The 18,095-nt window shown below is 55.6% G+C and overlaps 5 protein-coding genes across 5 annotated transcripts; 2 read left to right on the forward strand and 3 right to left on the reverse strand.

The window, feature by feature from the left end:
- Positions 1-25: 25 nt before the first annotated feature.
- Positions 26-2,143, reverse strand: SPBR_03920 (protein phosphatase 2 (formerly 2A), regulatory subunit B; the record flags this gene model as incomplete). The annotated part of the gene is made up of 6 exons (XM_040762208.1): positions 26-49; positions 120-700; positions 776-1,427; positions 1,527-1,624; positions 1,702-1,742; positions 2,100-2,143. 6 exons carry the CDS (start codon positions 2,141-2,143, stop codon positions 26-28), a joined length of 1,440 nt encoding a protein of 479 aa, XP_040623280.1.
- A 2,371-nt stretch (positions 2,144-4,514) lies between these two features.
- On the forward strand, positions 4,515-5,618 carry SPBR_03966 (uncharacterized protein; the record flags this gene model as incomplete). The annotated part of the gene is made up of 1 exon (XM_040762254.1): positions 4,515-5,618. The coding sequence occupies one exon, from the start codon at positions 4,515-4,517 to the stop codon at positions 5,616-5,618; it is 1,104 nt and encodes a 367-aa protein (XP_040623281.1).
- A 2,242-nt stretch (positions 5,619-7,860) lies between these two features.
- SPBR_03935 (uncharacterized protein) lies at positions 7,861-9,603 on the forward strand (the record flags this gene model as incomplete). Its single annotated transcript, XM_040762223.1, has 1 exon — positions 7,861-9,603. One exon carries the CDS (start codon positions 7,861-7,863, stop codon positions 9,601-9,603), a length of 1,743 nt encoding a protein of 580 aa, XP_040623282.1.
- A 702-nt stretch (positions 9,604-10,305) lies between these two features.
- On the reverse strand, positions 10,306-12,375 carry SPBR_03922 (tubulin beta; the record flags this gene model as incomplete). The annotated part of the gene is made up of 4 exons (XM_040762210.1): positions 10,306-11,493; positions 11,552-11,648; positions 11,710-11,735; positions 12,364-12,375. 4 exons carry the CDS (start codon positions 12,373-12,375, stop codon positions 10,306-10,308), a joined length of 1,323 nt encoding a protein of 440 aa, XP_040623283.1.
- Positions 12,376-14,136: 1,761 nt separating this feature from the next.
- Positions 14,137-16,623, reverse strand: SPBR_03908 (uncharacterized protein; the record flags this gene model as incomplete). Its single annotated transcript, XM_040762196.1, has 2 exons — positions 14,137-16,466; positions 16,557-16,623. The coding sequence occupies 2 exons, from the start codon at positions 16,621-16,623 to the stop codon at positions 14,137-14,139; spliced, it is 2,397 nt and encodes a 798-aa protein (XP_040623284.1).
- Positions 16,624-18,095: the final 1,472 nt, after the last annotated feature.

Genomic DNA, 18,095 nt, shown 5'->3' on the forward strand with positions numbered 1-18,095 from the left:
GGCTAACCACCCGACTGGTGACAGTCTACAATGCGGAGAAGACAAATAACTGCATTGGACGTTAGCGACGTGACCACGAATAGACAAAAGGGGCGTAAGTAAAGGCTACAGGCACTCACGTTGTTCGTGGCGGCGATAGCGATACTGTCCTCAAACGGATGCCAACTCATGTGTAGGATCTTCTTGTTAAAATCGATCTGGTCCGCGTCGGTCTCCTTGCGCATCCGCTGGCCCTGGCCGGGCGTAGGGCTGCCCGACCGCGAGCCATTCTTCTTGCCGTTGGCCGTCGGGCTGGTCGACGAGTTGATCGGCGTCGGCACGCCCACCTTCTTGGCCTTGAAGGCCGACTTGTCGGCCTGCAGGACAACCTCGGTCTCCTTCTCAGGGTCGGTTGGGTAGATCATGAAGTTGTTGTTGTAGCTGCCCGTCATGACGTTCTTGGCATCGCCCGAAAAGACCACCTCAAACTTGTCAAAGATGCTATCGTTCTCGTACGTGTCGCAGAGCCTCGGCCGCAGATGCTCGTGGATAGGGATCGTCTTGACAGGCTGTCGCTCCATGTTCACATCCCAGATCTTGACGGTGAGGTAGTCGCGGGACAGAATGTAACGGCCGTCGTGTGAGAACCGGACATCTGAGATGGATGAGATAATTTCGGAAAAGAAGGACCGCGATTGGGGGTCCTCCTCCTGTTCGAACACTGCGGCATCTCTGTTAGCAAGCTAGAAAAATACAAAAAATACACAAACAAAATAAGAACCCAGGGGAGTCTTACGCTTGGCGTGCTGGTCGCATAGCGCACTCTCCCGCATGTCCGCCAATTTGATGGTGCCCTTGGAGCTGGCATACATGAACCAGTTGCAGCTTTGTGGGTGAAACTCGGCAGCTGTGATCACCTCGGTCAGCTCCTCCATGTTGGCCGGCTTGATGTCGACAATGTTGAAGCTCTGGTCTTGAATGTTGAGGTTCCAGAGGTTAATGCGTAGGTCGTCGCTACTGATGAATGTTTCTCCGTCGCTGTTGACCGAGATGCTGTTGATGTGGTACGCATGGGCATTGGCGTAGGTCCGGCGCGGAACGGCGGCGACAACGGTGTCGTGGTGCGTGAGGCGGGGGAGCTTCAGGTCGCTCGCGTTGCGGAAGTGCACAGATGGTAAGGGCCGCGGGGCGCCGCCACCGGCCACGAGACCACCGGGCGTCAAGTCTTGAGTGAGATTGTTCTCGGCGACAACTTTCAGCGACTTCTCAAACACCTTCCACAGCTTGATGGTCTTGTCGTTTGTCGACAAAAGGTAATGTGAGGCATTCTGCCGCCGGCACCACTTGATTTTGTTGATCTTTTCTTCGATTTCGAGCGACTTCAGGTAGTCAAACTCTGGCTCGTGCGATTGGAATTCGGTGTGGAACTTGTACTCGCATGTTTTCTTCTGTGGACGAGGCAAGGGTCGGATACTGTTAGTCATCCATTACATTTCCGTCGCTACATAGAAAAACCGTGTTTCATGATGAAAACGGGCAGCACTCACAGTTTCGTTGCGCTCAAAGAGGACAACTCTTCCTCCCTTGTCTCCTGTTGCCAGATAATTGCCTGTGTGGTCAAACTCGACGGTCGAGATGATATCGGCTACGTAACAATATTAGTACCGCTGGTCTGGTGAGATGCGCCGGGGTGCTATCTTTCAAGTTATGTCTGGGACCTACCTTCCGTGATATCTTCCACATCACCTTTGTCGCCAAAGCACCTGCGAGGAGACAATGCGTTAGCGGTCGCTTGGACACGACGAGAGCACCTGACAATGTGCAAATGATACAGGTCTCGAAAAGGAAACATATGGGTAGAGGCGTTGTTTCTCGCTCAGTTGTGAATCGGGGACCATGGAGGAGCTTGCTCCTGAGAACCATCCCAGGCCACAAACGCAAGAGTACTACCAAGCGGGCCCAAGGTGAGACGGAATATGAGAATAAAGAGGGAGCCTCGACAACAAAGAGACGCTTGGTAGTGGTTGGAGGGGCACGAGTAATGACACGTGTATGAAAGGACTCGCAGGAGGTGTTCGAGGCATAAAAGAAAAAGGGTAGAGGGACCAGGGGCCACATACTGTGTGAACTTCCACGTAGGGGAGTTCGCCTCTGCTTCCACCATGATTCCAAGCCTGGTTCGCAAAGGGTGCCGGAAGAGCCGCCCTTGTGTCGATCACGAAACGAGTTGATAAAGGTGGTATGACGAGCAATCGATACTGGGACGGCCAAGGGCGAGGTTGAGCCAGGATAGAGGGCGATTACGGTCGACAAGTACGGCGACGCAGAGGATGATCTGTCGAGCACCGAAGCTGTTTTTAGCAAGATGTTTGAAAACGGGATACAACATAAGCAAAGTGAGGCTGCGGAAAGGGACACGGCAAGGAGCGAGGCAGCAAGCAACGGAAGCAGAGCAGGCCCCGAGTGCGGCGATGAGATACGCAGGAGAGCAAAAGTTCAAGCTAGGAAATATGTCGCGCGACAAGCACTAGGGGTAAGGTAGGGGATCAAGAAGCAGGCGGGAGAGGGCTGAAAAATGACAAGCTCGAGGAAACTGGGCGCGTATTGGGTTTGACGATACGTGAGGAACGACAGGAGGACTGTGGCAAGCGACAAATGCAAGAGACGTGGAAAGGTGTGGGCCGCAAAGAAGCTTTTTAGGTTGACAAATGGGTGTTTTGGTTGCGTGCAGGGACCGGAGCCAGGCACAGTATGTGGAGAGAAAAGCCAAAATGATATATGATACGGAAGGCAGGGCTGAGAGGCTGTCTGCAATTGATAAAAGCAAGCGGAGAAGGAGGAGGCAAAAGAGGCAAAGTAAGAGAAATGCGGGAGCGGTATCGCACCTTTGGCACGGTCTGGCCGATGTGGATGTCTTGGATCCTAATTCGGAACCGACGACGGCGTCTCGTGGGCGGTGTGGCGGCAAGCGCTGACGTTCGCGAGCTGGACGATGTGTCAACGCGGTTCGGGGTCCGATCGAGGAGGGGAGCGTGACAAAGACGGCCGGCCGGGAGCAAATCGATGGGGGTTGGCGAACGCGGCGAGCCGGGAGAGCGCGTTCCAAGGAGCGGGAGGTTGGCGGAGGCAGAAAGGATGAGGTCGTCGAGGCTGCAACGTCCGAGGGGCGGGATGACGTGAATGGCGGCGTGAGCAGCGGCGAGATGGAGATGGCAGAGACGGTGAGCGAGAGATGGCGTGCAGAGCACGGTGGCCAGCTGAAGCAAGATAAAAGAGACAAGGATAACAGGAAACGGTCGAGATGGGCGATGTGGAGATGGCAGCGGCTGCGCGAGGAGAGCTGCCAGTCCAAACAAGACAAGGGGTTTCTGGGAGGAGGATGATGCGACGTGACAAGGACGGGAGGAGGAGAAAAAGGAAGCAAAGACAAGAACCCAAAAGCGATCGAAACGGATTCTGTACACAAACAAGGTTAAGGCGGCGTTGGGACAGGACAAAGAAGGCGAGACGGCGTGTGATGTCGACAAAGGTAGGTTGGGAGGGAGAGCGATGTCCACAGAAGAGGCAAGAGGTCAAGGGCAAAAATACATCAGCACCTTCCAAATAATTTGCTGGGATGGTGGGAAGCAGGAGGGAGCAGGAAGGCAGGTCCAAGGGGGGCCGCTCTGGCGGCGAGGGAAAGAGCGGGCAAAGAGAGAGGGGGTGGATGTCCGCTGCAGGCGTGGCAGGCACACCGGAAGCCCAGAAGGGAAGTGACTGGGCTTTAGGGGCCGTTATTGCTGTCAGAACCCCCTGCCAGCTTAAGCTTTACAGGTCCGGCCAGGGCCTGTTTACACACTAAGGCCGCACTGCAGGGGCATTTTATGCTACGTATTGATGCTGGTGACTTGAGATTCTGGTGGCTTGTGCGGGGTAAAACCATCTGGACCAAACTGAAGACGTAAAAAACAGTGGGCGGTCGCCGGATTAGAGCTGTTTGTCCACCCTCCAACAGCACAGCTTAGAGCTGCAAGCTTTTATCGCGGCTTCCCTAAACCGTTAAGCTAAACGGAGCAGGCCACGAGAAAGTACCGGGCAGGTACTCTCTCTTAACCCAACATTAGAAAAGGAACATGAAGGTACTCCGCAAGATGAAGTAACCGGCCACTCGGTAAAACTTCAAAGGCAAGAACGGAGCTCGATATCGACTTTCGTTTGGTTCGGGCCTAATTGCCTCATGGGCAGCTGTCTTGCTAGTTAAAATTTCGGGGAGTTGTTGGCTGGTGAATTGACACGCCGTCTGTTTTGTTTCTGGATTGTCGATGACGACGATGCCAGGTCCATCTTGGCCACGGTGAGAATCGGCACACCGAGACCACTTCAGATCCTAGCTGGCTACAGATCCATATTCACGTGCACGCCTCTCTTTCCCTTTCCTAATTCCGCGAACTGCCACATCTTTCGACCTTTATATTTTGATCGGCATGCCTTTTTCAGCTGTTTTGAACGAACAACAACTTTGGTCTTTTCATCCTTAGACCACAAGACACACAACAATGACAGGGAACGATCCTCCAATTGCCAAAGGAAAAGGCAAAGGGAAAAGCATCGATGAAGACACCACAAGCGGCGGTCGGAGCACGGAGTCGGCACCAACTGATGGCCAGCCGTCGGTCTTGTCCCGCATTGCCCAATCGGCGGCGGGCCTGGGACGGGATATGATGTCGGCCCGGCCAAGTGGCGGCGACCTGGTCTCGCTCACGTCGACGGACAAGGGCGGGCGGGCCAGCCGCGGACAACCGTCGGCCGCGGCTGCAGCCGGCGAAGGCTCTGCTTCTGCTACGTTCCCAAGGTCGGCGGCACCCCAGTCCGGAAGCAGCAGTCACTCCCAGCAGCATGCCATGGCACAGGACGAAGCATTCTCGCACTTCTTGGATGGGACCAGCATCGACATGTCCATGCCCGCCGAGCCAATCATCGGCCTCGACGACAATGCCCTGCTAGAACAAGCGTGGACACATCGGACACAGTCGACAGACGTGCCGTCGCTGACGACGACGACAGCGACAACTACGCATTCTATTCCTCCGCCGTCTTCGGCCGTGGCCGAGCAGGAGCGCATGGACGGCCTCGATGTCGTCAACCTGCTTGCTGGGGGCGGCCCTCCAGAAGAAGAACCTGACTACGGCGACATCGAGCTGGCCGAGGACGAGAGCACGGCGCTCAAGCTTGCCCTGTTTGGCGACAGGAAAAGCGAAGAGCAGTATGCGGCCTCGACAACAAACCACGATTGGGACACGGTCCTCAATTTCATACCCGATTTCGTGCGTCCGAGCCCCGGCGGCGAATACGAAGACGACCCAGGGCACACCCAATCCCGCACCGGCGCACCGACAAAGTCCCGCGAGACACAAGCGGCGTTGGGCATGCCACACTCGTCCGAGAGCACGCGACAATGGCTGGAACAGTGGCAGGGCGTTCTGACTCGCTACGACGACGAAGTCTGGGGCGGGCTGTCGCCGCTGGTTGCGCAGGCCCGGGAAGAGGTCGACCAACTTCAACAGTCCGAGACGGACAGCAGTCCTCCCGATCGGCCGCCGGCAAGTACAAAGGCTCTGGACCGTCTGCGACAGATTTTGGGGCATCTTCGCGAAGATTGAGACGTTTACAGTGACCTCCGTACCGTCGATGTTGATGGCAACCTGCGTCTGGATGTGGCACGTGATTAGCCCAGGCGCTTTTAGCGATGACATCACTGATCGTCAAGCTCTTTAGTACCCCGGAGCTGCCGGTAAGAAGCTTAAGCGCAGACAACGACAAGGAATTGGCGACTCCAGGTTACCGCCCGTGTGATGTTGGAAACGCAAGAGAGTAATACTATATGGACAAGTTATGGGATAGTTATGGACATTGAGGTGCAATAGAGATACCCTTTATGTTTCGACCGCAGTTACTTGACAATTGCCGCCGGCAGACTGCGCGATCTCTGCCGTGTGTCTGATCTCAGTCTTGTGTCCGAGCGCTTGTCTAAACAAGACACTGCATACCCGCGTTACCTGTGGCATCTATTTATATTCCGTTGTGCCTTTTATCTCCCGTTTTCTTGTATGGAGTAGATATGTTTGGTACTTATAGCTGCTGCCTCTGAGCCTTCTGTGTCCCTTGCCTCCATGCAAGGATCAACTGGTCGATATTTGAGCCCTCCATGATGCAGAAACCTTGGGCGAGACGAATGCTCTCCACCACTATATATGCAGGGCGGTATGCAGGAGAAAACGCAGGGGAGCGTGCAGATGATTTCCACAAAGCCGTCCACAGGGCGAGCTAAAGAACACAAAAGTACGGAACACGGCCTCACAGGCAGCGAGGGTCGTTTTTTGGGCCTAGGGGTTATCTGGGCGGCAAAAGTAAGGCGCGAACTGGGCGCGGGAATCTACGACTCGGGTTGGTCGATGGAGGTTGCAAAAGAACTGAATGAAGAACAGGAGAGAACGAACTCTGATAGGACGACGGCATGGGCCAGCCCAACCGTACACATCATGTTGCTTTGGCGATGTAGAAATAGATAGGCACCATTACGGCCCGAGGCAGAGCCGCATCAGAGCGACAACCAGCTGTCCATATCACAAATTACAAAGTCCAAAAAGATGGACAAAGCTCGAGAATGCGCTCGCCTCTCTGTTTGCCCGTTTGACGACGGCAAAGCGCCGATCCAGGACCGCCCTGTGGAATGCGTTCCCAGCGGGATCTTCGAGCGATCCTTTAGCGAACATTCGGTGGGTCGCGCTTACCACTCACGGCCCCAGCGCCTAATTCACAGATAAGTTAATGGGTGTCTCAGATGCTTGCTGTTGGTATTTAGCATGTCACTCGATGTCTAACATGTCTCTGTATTGTCTTTGATGTCTTCGAGTACAACCTGACTCTCACTTTGTGTCTTTATGGGCTGTGTCTCTGATTCCTATTGGCTCCTCATAGCCTGACAGACACTTCGAAACTTATGGACAGAAATTCGCGAACCGCTGCAAAATCGCTGCACGCAAGGGACAGAAGCACGGGGTGTAGAGTAAAAGAAATAAAAGACTTAGACAAGGGACAAGGAGAGAAAGAGGTGGATAAAGAAGGGAAGGAAATATATGAATAAAAAGAAGCAGGAGGACAATGCGCTAGGTCACAACCGTACCTGCCTCGAAGCACTTCCACGCTGATTAAGTTGCCACCTCCTCTAGCTGCCTTTTGCCATTTTGCCCTTGATGCCTTGCTTCAACTTGCAGCTCGTTCCTGCCCTTTCCGCCTCTCGTCCCCAGCGCTCCCTCGGCTCCTTCTCTTCTTATTCCCTGGTCCTCCTAGCCTCTTTCCTCGAACGACACAACACCGCCCACGAAGCCTAAGATCTGACTACATTTTCCAAGAAGGTGCGGCGGACCAAAGACGACTACTCATTCCCACTGGAAACTGCGCCTCCCTGTTCCCAAAGGGCTGAAATCGCCACACGTGCACCTGCCCTTTTGACAAGCAACGCAACGCCTTCTTTAGCACAAACGGGCAGGTACGACCAGACCAAGGCAAGTCCGAAAACAACTAGAGGCCCAAGGTCGCATCTCAACGAGTATCGAACTACCAAGCTACATTCCGCCCATTTTCAACTCTCGTTTCTCTCTCTTAGCTTGCCGTCTTTTTACTTTCTCTTCTCCTTTACCTTCTTTTTTGGACTCTCTCGACATCCTCTGCTCTTCTTCTGTGCCCTATACACACCTCTGCTCGGCACAGTTCTACTACCGAACAGCGACATATTTTACCAATAGTTTATTATTGACGACCTGTTCTGTCCTCGCCTGGCTCCCCAATCCCAATCTTTTGCCCAGATACCCATACGCGCACCATACGGAAGCGTTCGACGGCATGAGCCCGTCGCACCTCGACACCGGCGGCGGTGGCAGCCGGCCAACAAAGAAAGACGCCAGACGAAGCCCCATTGGCAGCAACAGCTCAGACGAGGAAGAGACCTGGCACTCGACACCAGCAAGTCCCGCGATGAAGCCGACAGCAAACGACGCGGATACGACAGCTCTCTCAACAGAAACAGACAAATCATCCTCGCAAACAAAACCTTTGACAGAATTATCACCCGCCACCGCTTTTCCCGAGGTGGGAGGGGTTGTTGGGAGTCGACAAGGATTCGACCTAGACGAGCAGGGGTCGGTTCGACCAGGGTCAGGACATGGGCAAATGCATATGCAAAGCGGTGACAACTTTTCCGATATTGCACTCGATGACCAGCGGTCCTCCATCCCATCCTCCGTCGCTGCCTCGGACGCCGAAGAGGCTGCGCGCGTCTTTGCGACACCGCCACAGTCTTCCACGCCCAAATTGCCGCCGTTCCCTGCCCGGCCACCCGTGGCGCGCGTGTCCGCGGCAAGCAATCTAGCTGGCGACGGTGATGGCGACGATGCGGTCTTTGACGAACGGCCCTCGTCGTCCTCTGCTGCCGGCAAAGGCCCAGCACCACCACTGCCTCCGCGCTACTCGTCGCAATCGTTTGGAGGCGCACCCATCTTCCCGCCGCCGCCAAAGCGCCGTTCACAGCGCGTGAGCGGCCGTCCCATGTCGATGGCTTCCGTTATGAGCGGCACAGCCTCGCCGTCCTCGTCAACCACCTCGCCGCGCTCCTCGTCCTTCTACCCGCCCAATTACCTCAACCGCCCTCTGCCCCAAACACCTACGTCGGTCGTCAGCGGTGGCAGCCGCCCGTCGTCTTACTCCTTCTTTTCGCCCACCACCTTCATGCCGTCGGCCACGTTGGCCACCTTCTCGAGCAACACCTCCCAGACACGCCCGCTCTCCATGGCCATGGATGTCCCCCGCCCCCTGCGCCTGCAGCCGAGCCTGCCCATCCGCAAGGGCACCTCCACGCCCGGCAGCAGCAGCAACGGCCACGCTGGAGGAGCGGGCGACGACGCGGGCGACGACGCCGGGTACGACATGGCCTGGCTGCGCGCCCATCAGGCCGCCGCCCGCATGGCGCGTCGGCGTCAGCGCGAACAGCACTTGGGCCCCGAGGCATTCGAGCGGCACCGGCAGCGTCTCGAGAGCCACGAAGGCACCTTTGAGGTGGTGGCGTGCTTCTTGCAGCGCCTGGCGCACGCCGAGAACGATGCGCTGGAGCCCGCCAACTTCCCACACTCGCTGGCCGAACAAAAGCGTCAGCAGGAGGCTATGGAGCTCATGCGGCAGGAGACGGTCGAGGCGCTGACCCCCCTGCTGGCATACGGACCGACAGAACCGCCACCGCCGGCTCGACACGTCTCTTCGGCCAAGACGCCACACATGTCGGCCGCCGCCACTGCGTCGTCCAAGAAATCGGGCCCTGTCCCCGGCCACGTCGTCGGCCTACCACCGACGCCGCCCCTCTCGCCGCGTCGCCACGATCCCCGCCGCGAGTCCGGCATGAGCAGCATCACAGAGACGAGCCTCAGCGGCGGGCACAGCGACGACAGCAGCAGCATCCACGGCAGCGCGCGGCCCGCCTCCGATACCTGGCGGCAGTCCATGAAGCGGGCGTCGGCGTTGTTTGGCGGTTGGGGTGGCGGCGGAGGAAGCAGCAGCACGGCGCCGGCTTCGACGACGCGGTTCTCTGGCGACTAGTTCTTTGGAGATCCAGTGTTTGGCCGCCGTCTGTTTTATACCTTTGTTGTGATGTGCGTTGTACTCTCGCGGTGAGCGAGCACACGAATGTGTATCTGATATCTTTCGGGCATCATCCTGCGGCGTTTTACTTTGTAGCAAATAGTGTACGGCGTTTCCCTTTCTCGCAGTATGGTACTTGGGGATAGTGATTCCGATGTTTTGTCTATTTTTTCTTTCTGGAACTATTAACGATTTCGGCACTTGCAGTTGCAAATACCACGGGCCCAATATTTTGGGGGACCCTATGAGTATTATTACCGATATCGCAATGGCGTCTTTGCTGCCATTCTATGTTTTGTTGCAATCACAAATGTTATTTGATTCATTTTTATGCTGCATACCATCACATTGTGGTTCGACACGTCAAGACCAAGGGAGAATTTTTTGTTTTGCAAATGGTATATCCACCTCTGAACAGGGAAAACAAGCCCCTCTGAGGCTGTCCTTTTTAAATTAAGAAAGGAAGAGTTTCAAGAAGCAATAGAAGGGCTGAGTGGGCTAAATAAAATAGAAAAAGCGAAAGGAACAAAACATCATCGCGCCCAGTGACAGGCGTCCTATCATCCTTAAGAGGTATGGGCGGCATGGGACATGAGAGGCACGCAACAGCACGCGCTTACACGCACACGGTGGGTACGGTAGAACACGGTAGCGCTACATTTACTCGTGCTCCTCGACGTCGCCCTCCTCGACGCCGTACTCCTCCTCATCCTCGTCGATACCAGCATCCTGGTACTGCTGGTACTCGGAGACCAGGTCGTTCATGTTGGACTCGGCCTCCGTGAACTCCATCTCGTCCATACCCTCACCAGTGTACCAGTGAAGGAAGGCCTTGCGACGGAACATGGCAGTGAACTGCTCGCCGACACGCTTGAACAGCTCCTGGATGGCAGTCGAGTTGCCCACAAACGTGGACGACATCTTAAGGCCGCGCGGCGGGATCGAGCAAAGAGCAGTCTGGACGTTGTTGGGGATCCACTCAACAAAGTACGACGAGTTCTTGTTCTGGACGTTGCGCATCTGGTCCTCGACCTCCTTCATGGAGACCTTGCCGCGGAAGATGGCGCAGCAAGTCAGGTAGCGGCCGTTGCGGAAGTCCGAGGCGGCCATGATGTTCTTGGGGTCGAACATCTGCTGGGTAAGCTCTGGGACGGTCACAGCGCGGAACGAGTACGAGCCACGGCTGGTCAGGGGGGCAAAGCCGACCATGAAGAAGTGCAGACGGGGGAAGGGCACCATGTTCACGGCGAGCTTGCGCAGGTCAGAGTTCAGCTGGCCAGGGAAACGCAGGCAGGTGGTGACACCAGACATGACGGCGGAGACCAGGTGGTTCAGGTCGCCGTACGAGGGGTTGGGCAGCTTCAGGGTGCGCATGCAGATGTCGTACAAAGCCTCGTTGTCAATGCAGAAGGTCTCATCCGAGTTCTCGACCAGCTGGTGGACCGAGAGGGTGGCGTTGTAGGGCTCGACGACGGTGTCAGACACCTTGGGCGAGGGGACAACAGAGAAGGTGGCCATCATGCGGTCGGGGAACTCCTCACGAATCTTGGAGATCAGGAGGGTACCCATACCGGCACCAGTACCGCCACCCAGAGAGTGGGTGATCTGGAAGCCCTGCAGGCAGTCGCAGCTCTCGGCCTCGCGGCGGACGACGTCGAGGACCTGGTCGACAAGCTCAGCACCCTCAGTGTAGTGACCCTTGGCCCAGTTGTTGCCGGCACCCGACTGGCCGAAGACGAAGTTGTCGGGACGGAACAGCTGACCGAAAGGACCGGCACGGACGGCATCCATGGTACCGGGCTCGAGATCGACCAGGACGGCACGGGGGACGTACTTGTTGCCAGAGGCCTATCAAAATGGTTAGACTAGGGCCAAAGCAAAGCCGATCGGGAAACCAAAAACAAACCTCGTTGAAGTAGACGCTCAGACGCTCCAGCTGGAGGTCCGAGGTGCCGTTGTAGACACCATTGTTGTCGAGGCCGTGCTCGCCGGAAATCTGCTGCCTGTACCTTTGTTAACACGATTTGCGCCCAACCGAAGGATTCAAAGGCTCGTTGTACATACCAGAAGGCGGCACCAATTTGGTTACCCTATAGAAGAAATCAGTCAGTAAAAACAAAGTCTCGCCGTTTCCTGTCGTCAAGGGATCACTTCGAGATTTCGGTAACTCGTTGTCTCCGGAACGTGAGAGGGGGTTGGACGCAGAACATACGCATTGGCCGGTCTGGAGGTGAACCTGTTGATGAGAAAAAGGAGGTTAGCAGTTGCTCAAAAATTATATTAGTGTCGTAGCTCTGCGAATGCATGGAGAGAAAGCCTGCAGCAAATACGTGCGAGGTCTCATTGCTACGCTCTCTGCATTTTTGGTGGCCGGTGGATGTGCAATGTGTGGTAGGTAGAGTCGGTGAGTGAGGGAGAGGGGCCACACTGGCTGCAAGAAGGGAGTAGGCAGCCGTCGAAGGCATGCATAGTAAAGCGGACGGCACCACCGGCTGAAGCAAGCAAATGCCCCAATTCACGCCCATCTCGCGATGTGAAGCTGTCTCCGACATGGAGATACCAAGCAGTCGACACCAGGAACGAGTAGGATCAGGGTCCCGGCCGGCCTTCTCGTGGCGAGCAAAGAGACGGTGAGAGGAAATAGGGGCAGGGGGGAGGGCAGAGAGACGCGAGAGATGGAGAGCAGAGGACTGGAACGTTCAGGGGAGAAAGACTCACAATCTCGCGCATGGTGACGGTTGTATCGTTGGATGTATGTTGGAAGACAAAGGTATCTGGGGGTTGAATCGGTAGTGAAGAAGAGAGAGTTGTGATATTTTTTGTTTGGAAAGAAAAAGAAAGCCAACAGGGTCGGAACACGATATGGGCAGTTTTGGCGGGTGGGGAAAACAGGAGGAAGGTGCGAGTGTGGGAAATGAGCACGGTCCAGAAAAAATAATACGGGAGGGGGGAGGGGTGGGAAAGAACGGGGGGGGAATACAGAAGTACAGTGGTTGCCTTCACCTGTTACAGCAGCCCCTCTCTGCGTGCTCGACAGATTTTGGTGAGATACATTGCCTTGGGTGGCGCGAGCGTGGAGGGAAAGACCAATGCACAAAGACGATGCACCGCAGGGGAAGGTGCCAAAAAGGGGCTCGGAGGCCAATAACGGCCCAGGAACGGCTGTTGGTTTGTTGATCTCGGGCAAGTGCCCACCCCTCCTTTCTCTCGTTCTTGCCTATGTTCGCCGCCAAAAGTACTCACCGCTAGAGAACGCGCGCCGACTGTTGTTTCCAAGGGGAAAGAGCAACTGCTGGTCTCTTGGCCTCAGGCACAGCTGCGTCCCAAGCGCGCCATGAACGGCTAGCGCGTCTTTCTTTCGGTCCTCATTTCCCTGTATGTCGTACTCCGTAGGTTGTTTACTCCCCCGTCGCGTCTCACTTCGTCCCCTGGCCCGTGCCCCCAGCTGCATTCCTGTTGCAGACTAGCGCGGGGCAACCGTGTCTAACGGCATATCTCTTACACGAATAATCTGTGTGCTGGACGGCAATTCATCCAGGCCGTCGGGTCTTCTTGATGTGAGAGCGCCAACATGCAGCTCATTGTGCTTTATCTGCTGCCTGCACAGCTGCATTCCGGAGAGGGAATCCTACATATGATGCTATCCTTCCGGTTAGAAAGGTGTGTTGTGTTGCCCATGTTCTACATAGGCAGCAGGAATACCCAAGTAGCTGGACAGAAAACAATTACCCAAGGAAATGTCGTGTAAAGATCATTAGGCGCAGTGTTCCTTAAAACATAATGTCATTAATTCTATAGATGCTTGCTGTTCCTGTGAGGATGAGACGAGCCTAGCCAGCTGGCCACCGCCGATGTGAGCATCCATGAGTCGCAATGTGCGGTTGTTTTGTATGTGAGTATGCGTGCGTCCTTCTACCTGGTTTTCAACCCAGACATATCCCCAACGGGAAAAATAATAAAGTCGAAATAAACGAGAACAAAAAATCATCATGAAGCTCTGTCGGCCCCAGAGTCGATACCATGCCCACCAGCCTCTTGCAATGTTCGTTATTTTTCGTCAGAGTTTTGGCCATCCGAAAAGAAATAAATGTGTTTGTTTTGTCCAAGGTCCGTTCCAATTTTTGTGTCCCCTTCCTATGGTGTCCCCCCCCCCCCCAAAAAAAAACGCAACCGAAAGCAAATCATACGGGATCAAAACCAAGAACAGAGGGCAGACCGGGAAACAAAACGCGGAAAAACGTACAGTGCATGACCACATCTTGTAGCCATGCCTCTCCTCTATGCAGTCCATGACAAATAAAATAAGAAACATATGAAATAGACAGAAAGGGAACAGAAAAGGAACAATGCAGTAAATAATGAGTCAACGTCGGCCGGGTAGTAATCGACATCAGTGTGTATTCGTACAAGACAGGTAATGTGGTAACGACGCCATGCTAGTAATAGGAGTAGAGACAAGTGAACAAGAAAAGGTACTCTGGTGTGATTTGATCAGTTCACCGTCATCATTTGCAGCCTCTGGCTGACTCGCGCCGTGGAAGGTGATTCCAAAGCCGGCGAGGCACGAGCAACCGAGTTACCACTGTGGCTCTTGGGTAGTCGCTTTGAGGGGCTCGATGGGTCGGTGAACACACGCGTGAAAGCGGGGCTACCGTCCTCACAGCGATTGAGGCGGTCATGTCGTGGTGTCACGGCCGGACTCTGCGTGAACAGCTCGGCGCGGCGGACGAGATCAGAGAGTGTGTGGAAGAGGGTGTTAGCGCGCTTCACAAGCTCCTGGAGCGTATTCGTGTTAAAAAACAGCTCCGATGTTGACGTCTGCTTGACAGGCGACTTTCGAATCGGCGCCGAGGCGGACCGCTGCTGCTCCATTGCTGCCATGATGGACTCAATCATAGCACTGTCGGGCGTCTCCGCGGTCGTTGTGAACCGGTTGGGCGTCTGCGGTCGCCGCGCCTCCTTCTCGACTTGCCTCGCAGGGGACTTGTCATCAGCCACTGGCCAGCCGCCACCAAAGATGTCGTCTTCGGGGGAAAACACCGACCGGCGGCGAGTGTTGTGTCGCTCCCTAACAACAGCAGTCCTGCTCATGTCGGGTCGGGGTGGCGTGCTTGGCGCCTGCACAAATTCAGACGTGTCGAAGGGATCCTCGAAGCTGCCGCGATTCTGGGCGTCGAACTTCGCTTCCAAAATCCCATCTTCAACATCGGACGCATCGAATTCGATTGAGGCTCTTGGAATATCGCTGTCGTTCTCTACTGCTGCGACTGCTGTTTCCGCTCTCTCGGTAGGTGAGCCACTAGAGTCTCCTGCAACCGGTTTCGCCTTAGGTGCTGCAGCCTCAGAAAGGTCTTCGTCAGGCGAGGCCAGCGCAATGATATTTGCGGCCTCTTTCCACAACGCTGGCGATTCGTCAACAATGTCCAGGTCCCGAGCATGACGACAAAGGCGCTTTAGCCCGTTCACCAGGAGCGACAGCTCGCGGATCTGGCCCGAATGGGCCTTCACAGTGGGCTGTGTGGCCTGGATCGATGCCGGGACAATCATGGCAAACGAGCCAGGTCCTTTGCTTGAGCGCAGCGTCGAGGAGCGGCCAAACGCATCCTCTTCGTCGGTGTCGAAGCAGTCGGCAGCGTTTTCATCATCATCGTCATCGCCGTGATTGGTGCCAAAATCAAAGTCGTCGTCCCAGTCCTCACTTGCGTTCTTCGGTCCAGAAGAGGCCCATGTTCCGAACTTGGATGTAGACGGCTTGGTGCCTTCGGTTGCAGGGTCAGCGTTCACTGGTACGCTCTGGCTTCTGACGTGAGCGACTGCTGGGCCCTTCCGGTTCACAGCCCGTCCGTTCCTAAGGTCCAGTTCCTGTTTGCCGTGCACAGTCTTGGGCCGCGGTGAATGTCCATCGCTGTCAATCTTGTCGAGGTGTACGGTCGACTCGCTCCAGTCAAACAGGTTGCTCCGAGGCCGCTCTCGACTACCGCCCGTCATGAAGCGATCGTACTGTTCGGACGATAGGTCCAGTCCACCGTTTCCACTGATTAGTCCAAGAGCAGGGCGCTGATGGTGAGAAGATGGGAAACCAGTGCTGTTGTTTCGGAACAGGCCGTTCATCTCGTGGAACGAGTTGTGGGCGGATCTAGACGGTGGGGACAGGTGATTTGTAACACCACTATCATCCACACGCGCCCAGTCCTCATCATCGTCATCATCAAGGGATGGCCGACTATAATCAACTTCGTTTGCATGCGACGTACCGCTAGCCGTCGGCGCGAGGACGCTGTATATTTCGGTTTCGGGCCGATTATCGTGGCTGTTAGCAGGCATATAGTCCTCGTCAAAGTGACGCATGACCGATGAGGGAGATGGAGACCGCTCCGCTCTTGTAGGAAGATTCCGAATAGGGGTCGAGAAACCCTCGTCTTCTTCCTCCATGATCCGCGTGTCACTGTCCCAAGCTTGGCCCAAAATTTCTTGTATCGAGAGACGCTTCGCTTTGCCGTTGCCTGCTGTGCTGGGTGGGGATTCGTCAAACATTGACTCGATCGGGGTGTCGGTGGAACGGACACGTGCAGAGGCCGCGGTACGGATCGAGTCGAAGATGGTATCGCTCTTAAAGTCGGTATCGTCATCATCGCCGGACGAAGCAAATCCGCGTTGTTCCAAATCCGAGCCGACTAAAGCGAACGACCGCTCGTCAGATACATCCCGGTGGCGCGGCACAAGTGGGAAGGACCGCGGCAGAGTTGCAAAGCCTGAGGGACCAGATGTATGGTTCTCCTTGTATGACGCCGAGCTACCGGTAATGGCAGCCGCTAATTGTCCTGATGCGCTTGAAGAAGCTCCCAGCCGAGTCAAATCAATATTAAAACTGGAGAGGCGCGACAGTGGAGGTAGAGGTGAGGATGAGTTACGTTGACGCTTCGGAATAGCTCTGGCATCCACGTACGATGGTGGCACGGGACTGTCTCTGCCGACCATCACCTGTTCCCGCTCGTGGGCATCACCAGGACCGTGGGGCAGCTGGGTGAGCCCCTCCAGCGGTTTACGGAGGTGCAAGTCGGCCGGTGTTGTCGCACTACGGGTCTGGAATTGCTGATAATGTGCGTGTGCTGATGAGGGCCGGGACCCAGACCCAGATGAAGGAGCAGAGACATGACGTCTCCCATTAGACAGACTACCTGCAGCAGCGGCAGCAGCAAGCTGTCTATTGATGCGGAGACTGCCTGTGGCACTTGCGTTTGGCGGATATTCGGTGCCGCGTTTCGAACGACGAATGCTACCAGTCTTTGACATCCAACTTGTGGGTGAGCTGAAGTTCATTGAGATTGAACGCCTAGCTCGCTTTGATGGTGTGTCCTGGGGAGAGGAGTTTGAGCCATGAGGAGAGACAGTCATATCGTCTGTATTCCCCTCGGGCGTCTTTCCAACGGTTTTGATAGCCACAGGCGACTGAAAAGGAGAGGCGAGCGTCGCAGTGGCACGTGGTGCGGGAGGAGACGGCGTTGAGGCAGGTTCTTGAGCAGACAGCGCTGAAGCCTGTGTAAGATAAATTCTGGATTGTTTCCCGTGTCGAACCTGTAATGTTCGTGACGGAAGGCTGTAGTGAGTACCGCCAGGACTACTCTCACCGGAGAAAGGCGAACTACCACGAGCGGGTACTGTCGATTTTGTTAACCGTCCATGGAAAAACGACGTCCACTTCGCTTGCAGAGAGCTCATCTGGTTGTGCTGCGGTAGCCGGGGCTCTACGTGAGCATGAGCACTCTCTTCCTGTCTGCCGTCGGTTTCTGCTCCATCGTTTGGGTCAACGGGGGCCTCGGGGCTATCAGCTCCCAGACGGAAGATGGCCAGGCTTGGGCGGGTCCGTTGGTCGAAAGAAAATTTTGGGTCTACTGGATTTGACGCCGCAGGTGCCGGTTCGTCCGGATAGGTTACTTGGTGTAAAGTAGCAGATCGTTGGTGACTTGTTGCAGGGCGGCGTAGTGAAGGCATCTGAGAACGAGAGCCACGCCTGGAGAGGCTGGCGGGAGCGGCGTCCTGGCCGGCGGTTGCGCGTTTTACCAGTTTGTTCCTTGACTGTTGCTGTTGTGGGTGTGCTGAGGATTGTTGTGAATGAATGGGGGCTGCGGAACCAAGAGAAAAATTAACGGAGAGGGAGTCGGGTCCCACACTGGATCGTGGACTTCCGTGTTGAGAAAGAGGTCGTATGGATAGACGCCTAATCCAGGACCCGTTTGAAGAAATCGAGTCTCGCGAGACCTCGGAAATTGGAGGTGGAATCCAGTCACCTCTGTGAACGAGAGAATGGCGGCGGTTCCAACCGCTCTGGGACGAGGATGCGGTTGAACGTGGGAGGGTGGCCGTGGAAGAAGGAGCGACGGATACTTCTGATGGAGCTATCTGTGACGGACGCGTCGAGATAGAAGAACTGGTGTTACTGCTGCCATTGC

This window comes from Sporothrix brasiliensis (assembly GCF_000820605.1).
Source record: "Sporothrix brasiliensis 5110 chromosome Unknown Cont12, whole genome shotgun sequence".
NCBI classification, from domain to species: domain Eukaryota; kingdom Fungi; phylum Ascomycota; class Sordariomycetes; order Ophiostomatales; family Ophiostomataceae; genus Sporothrix; species Sporothrix brasiliensis.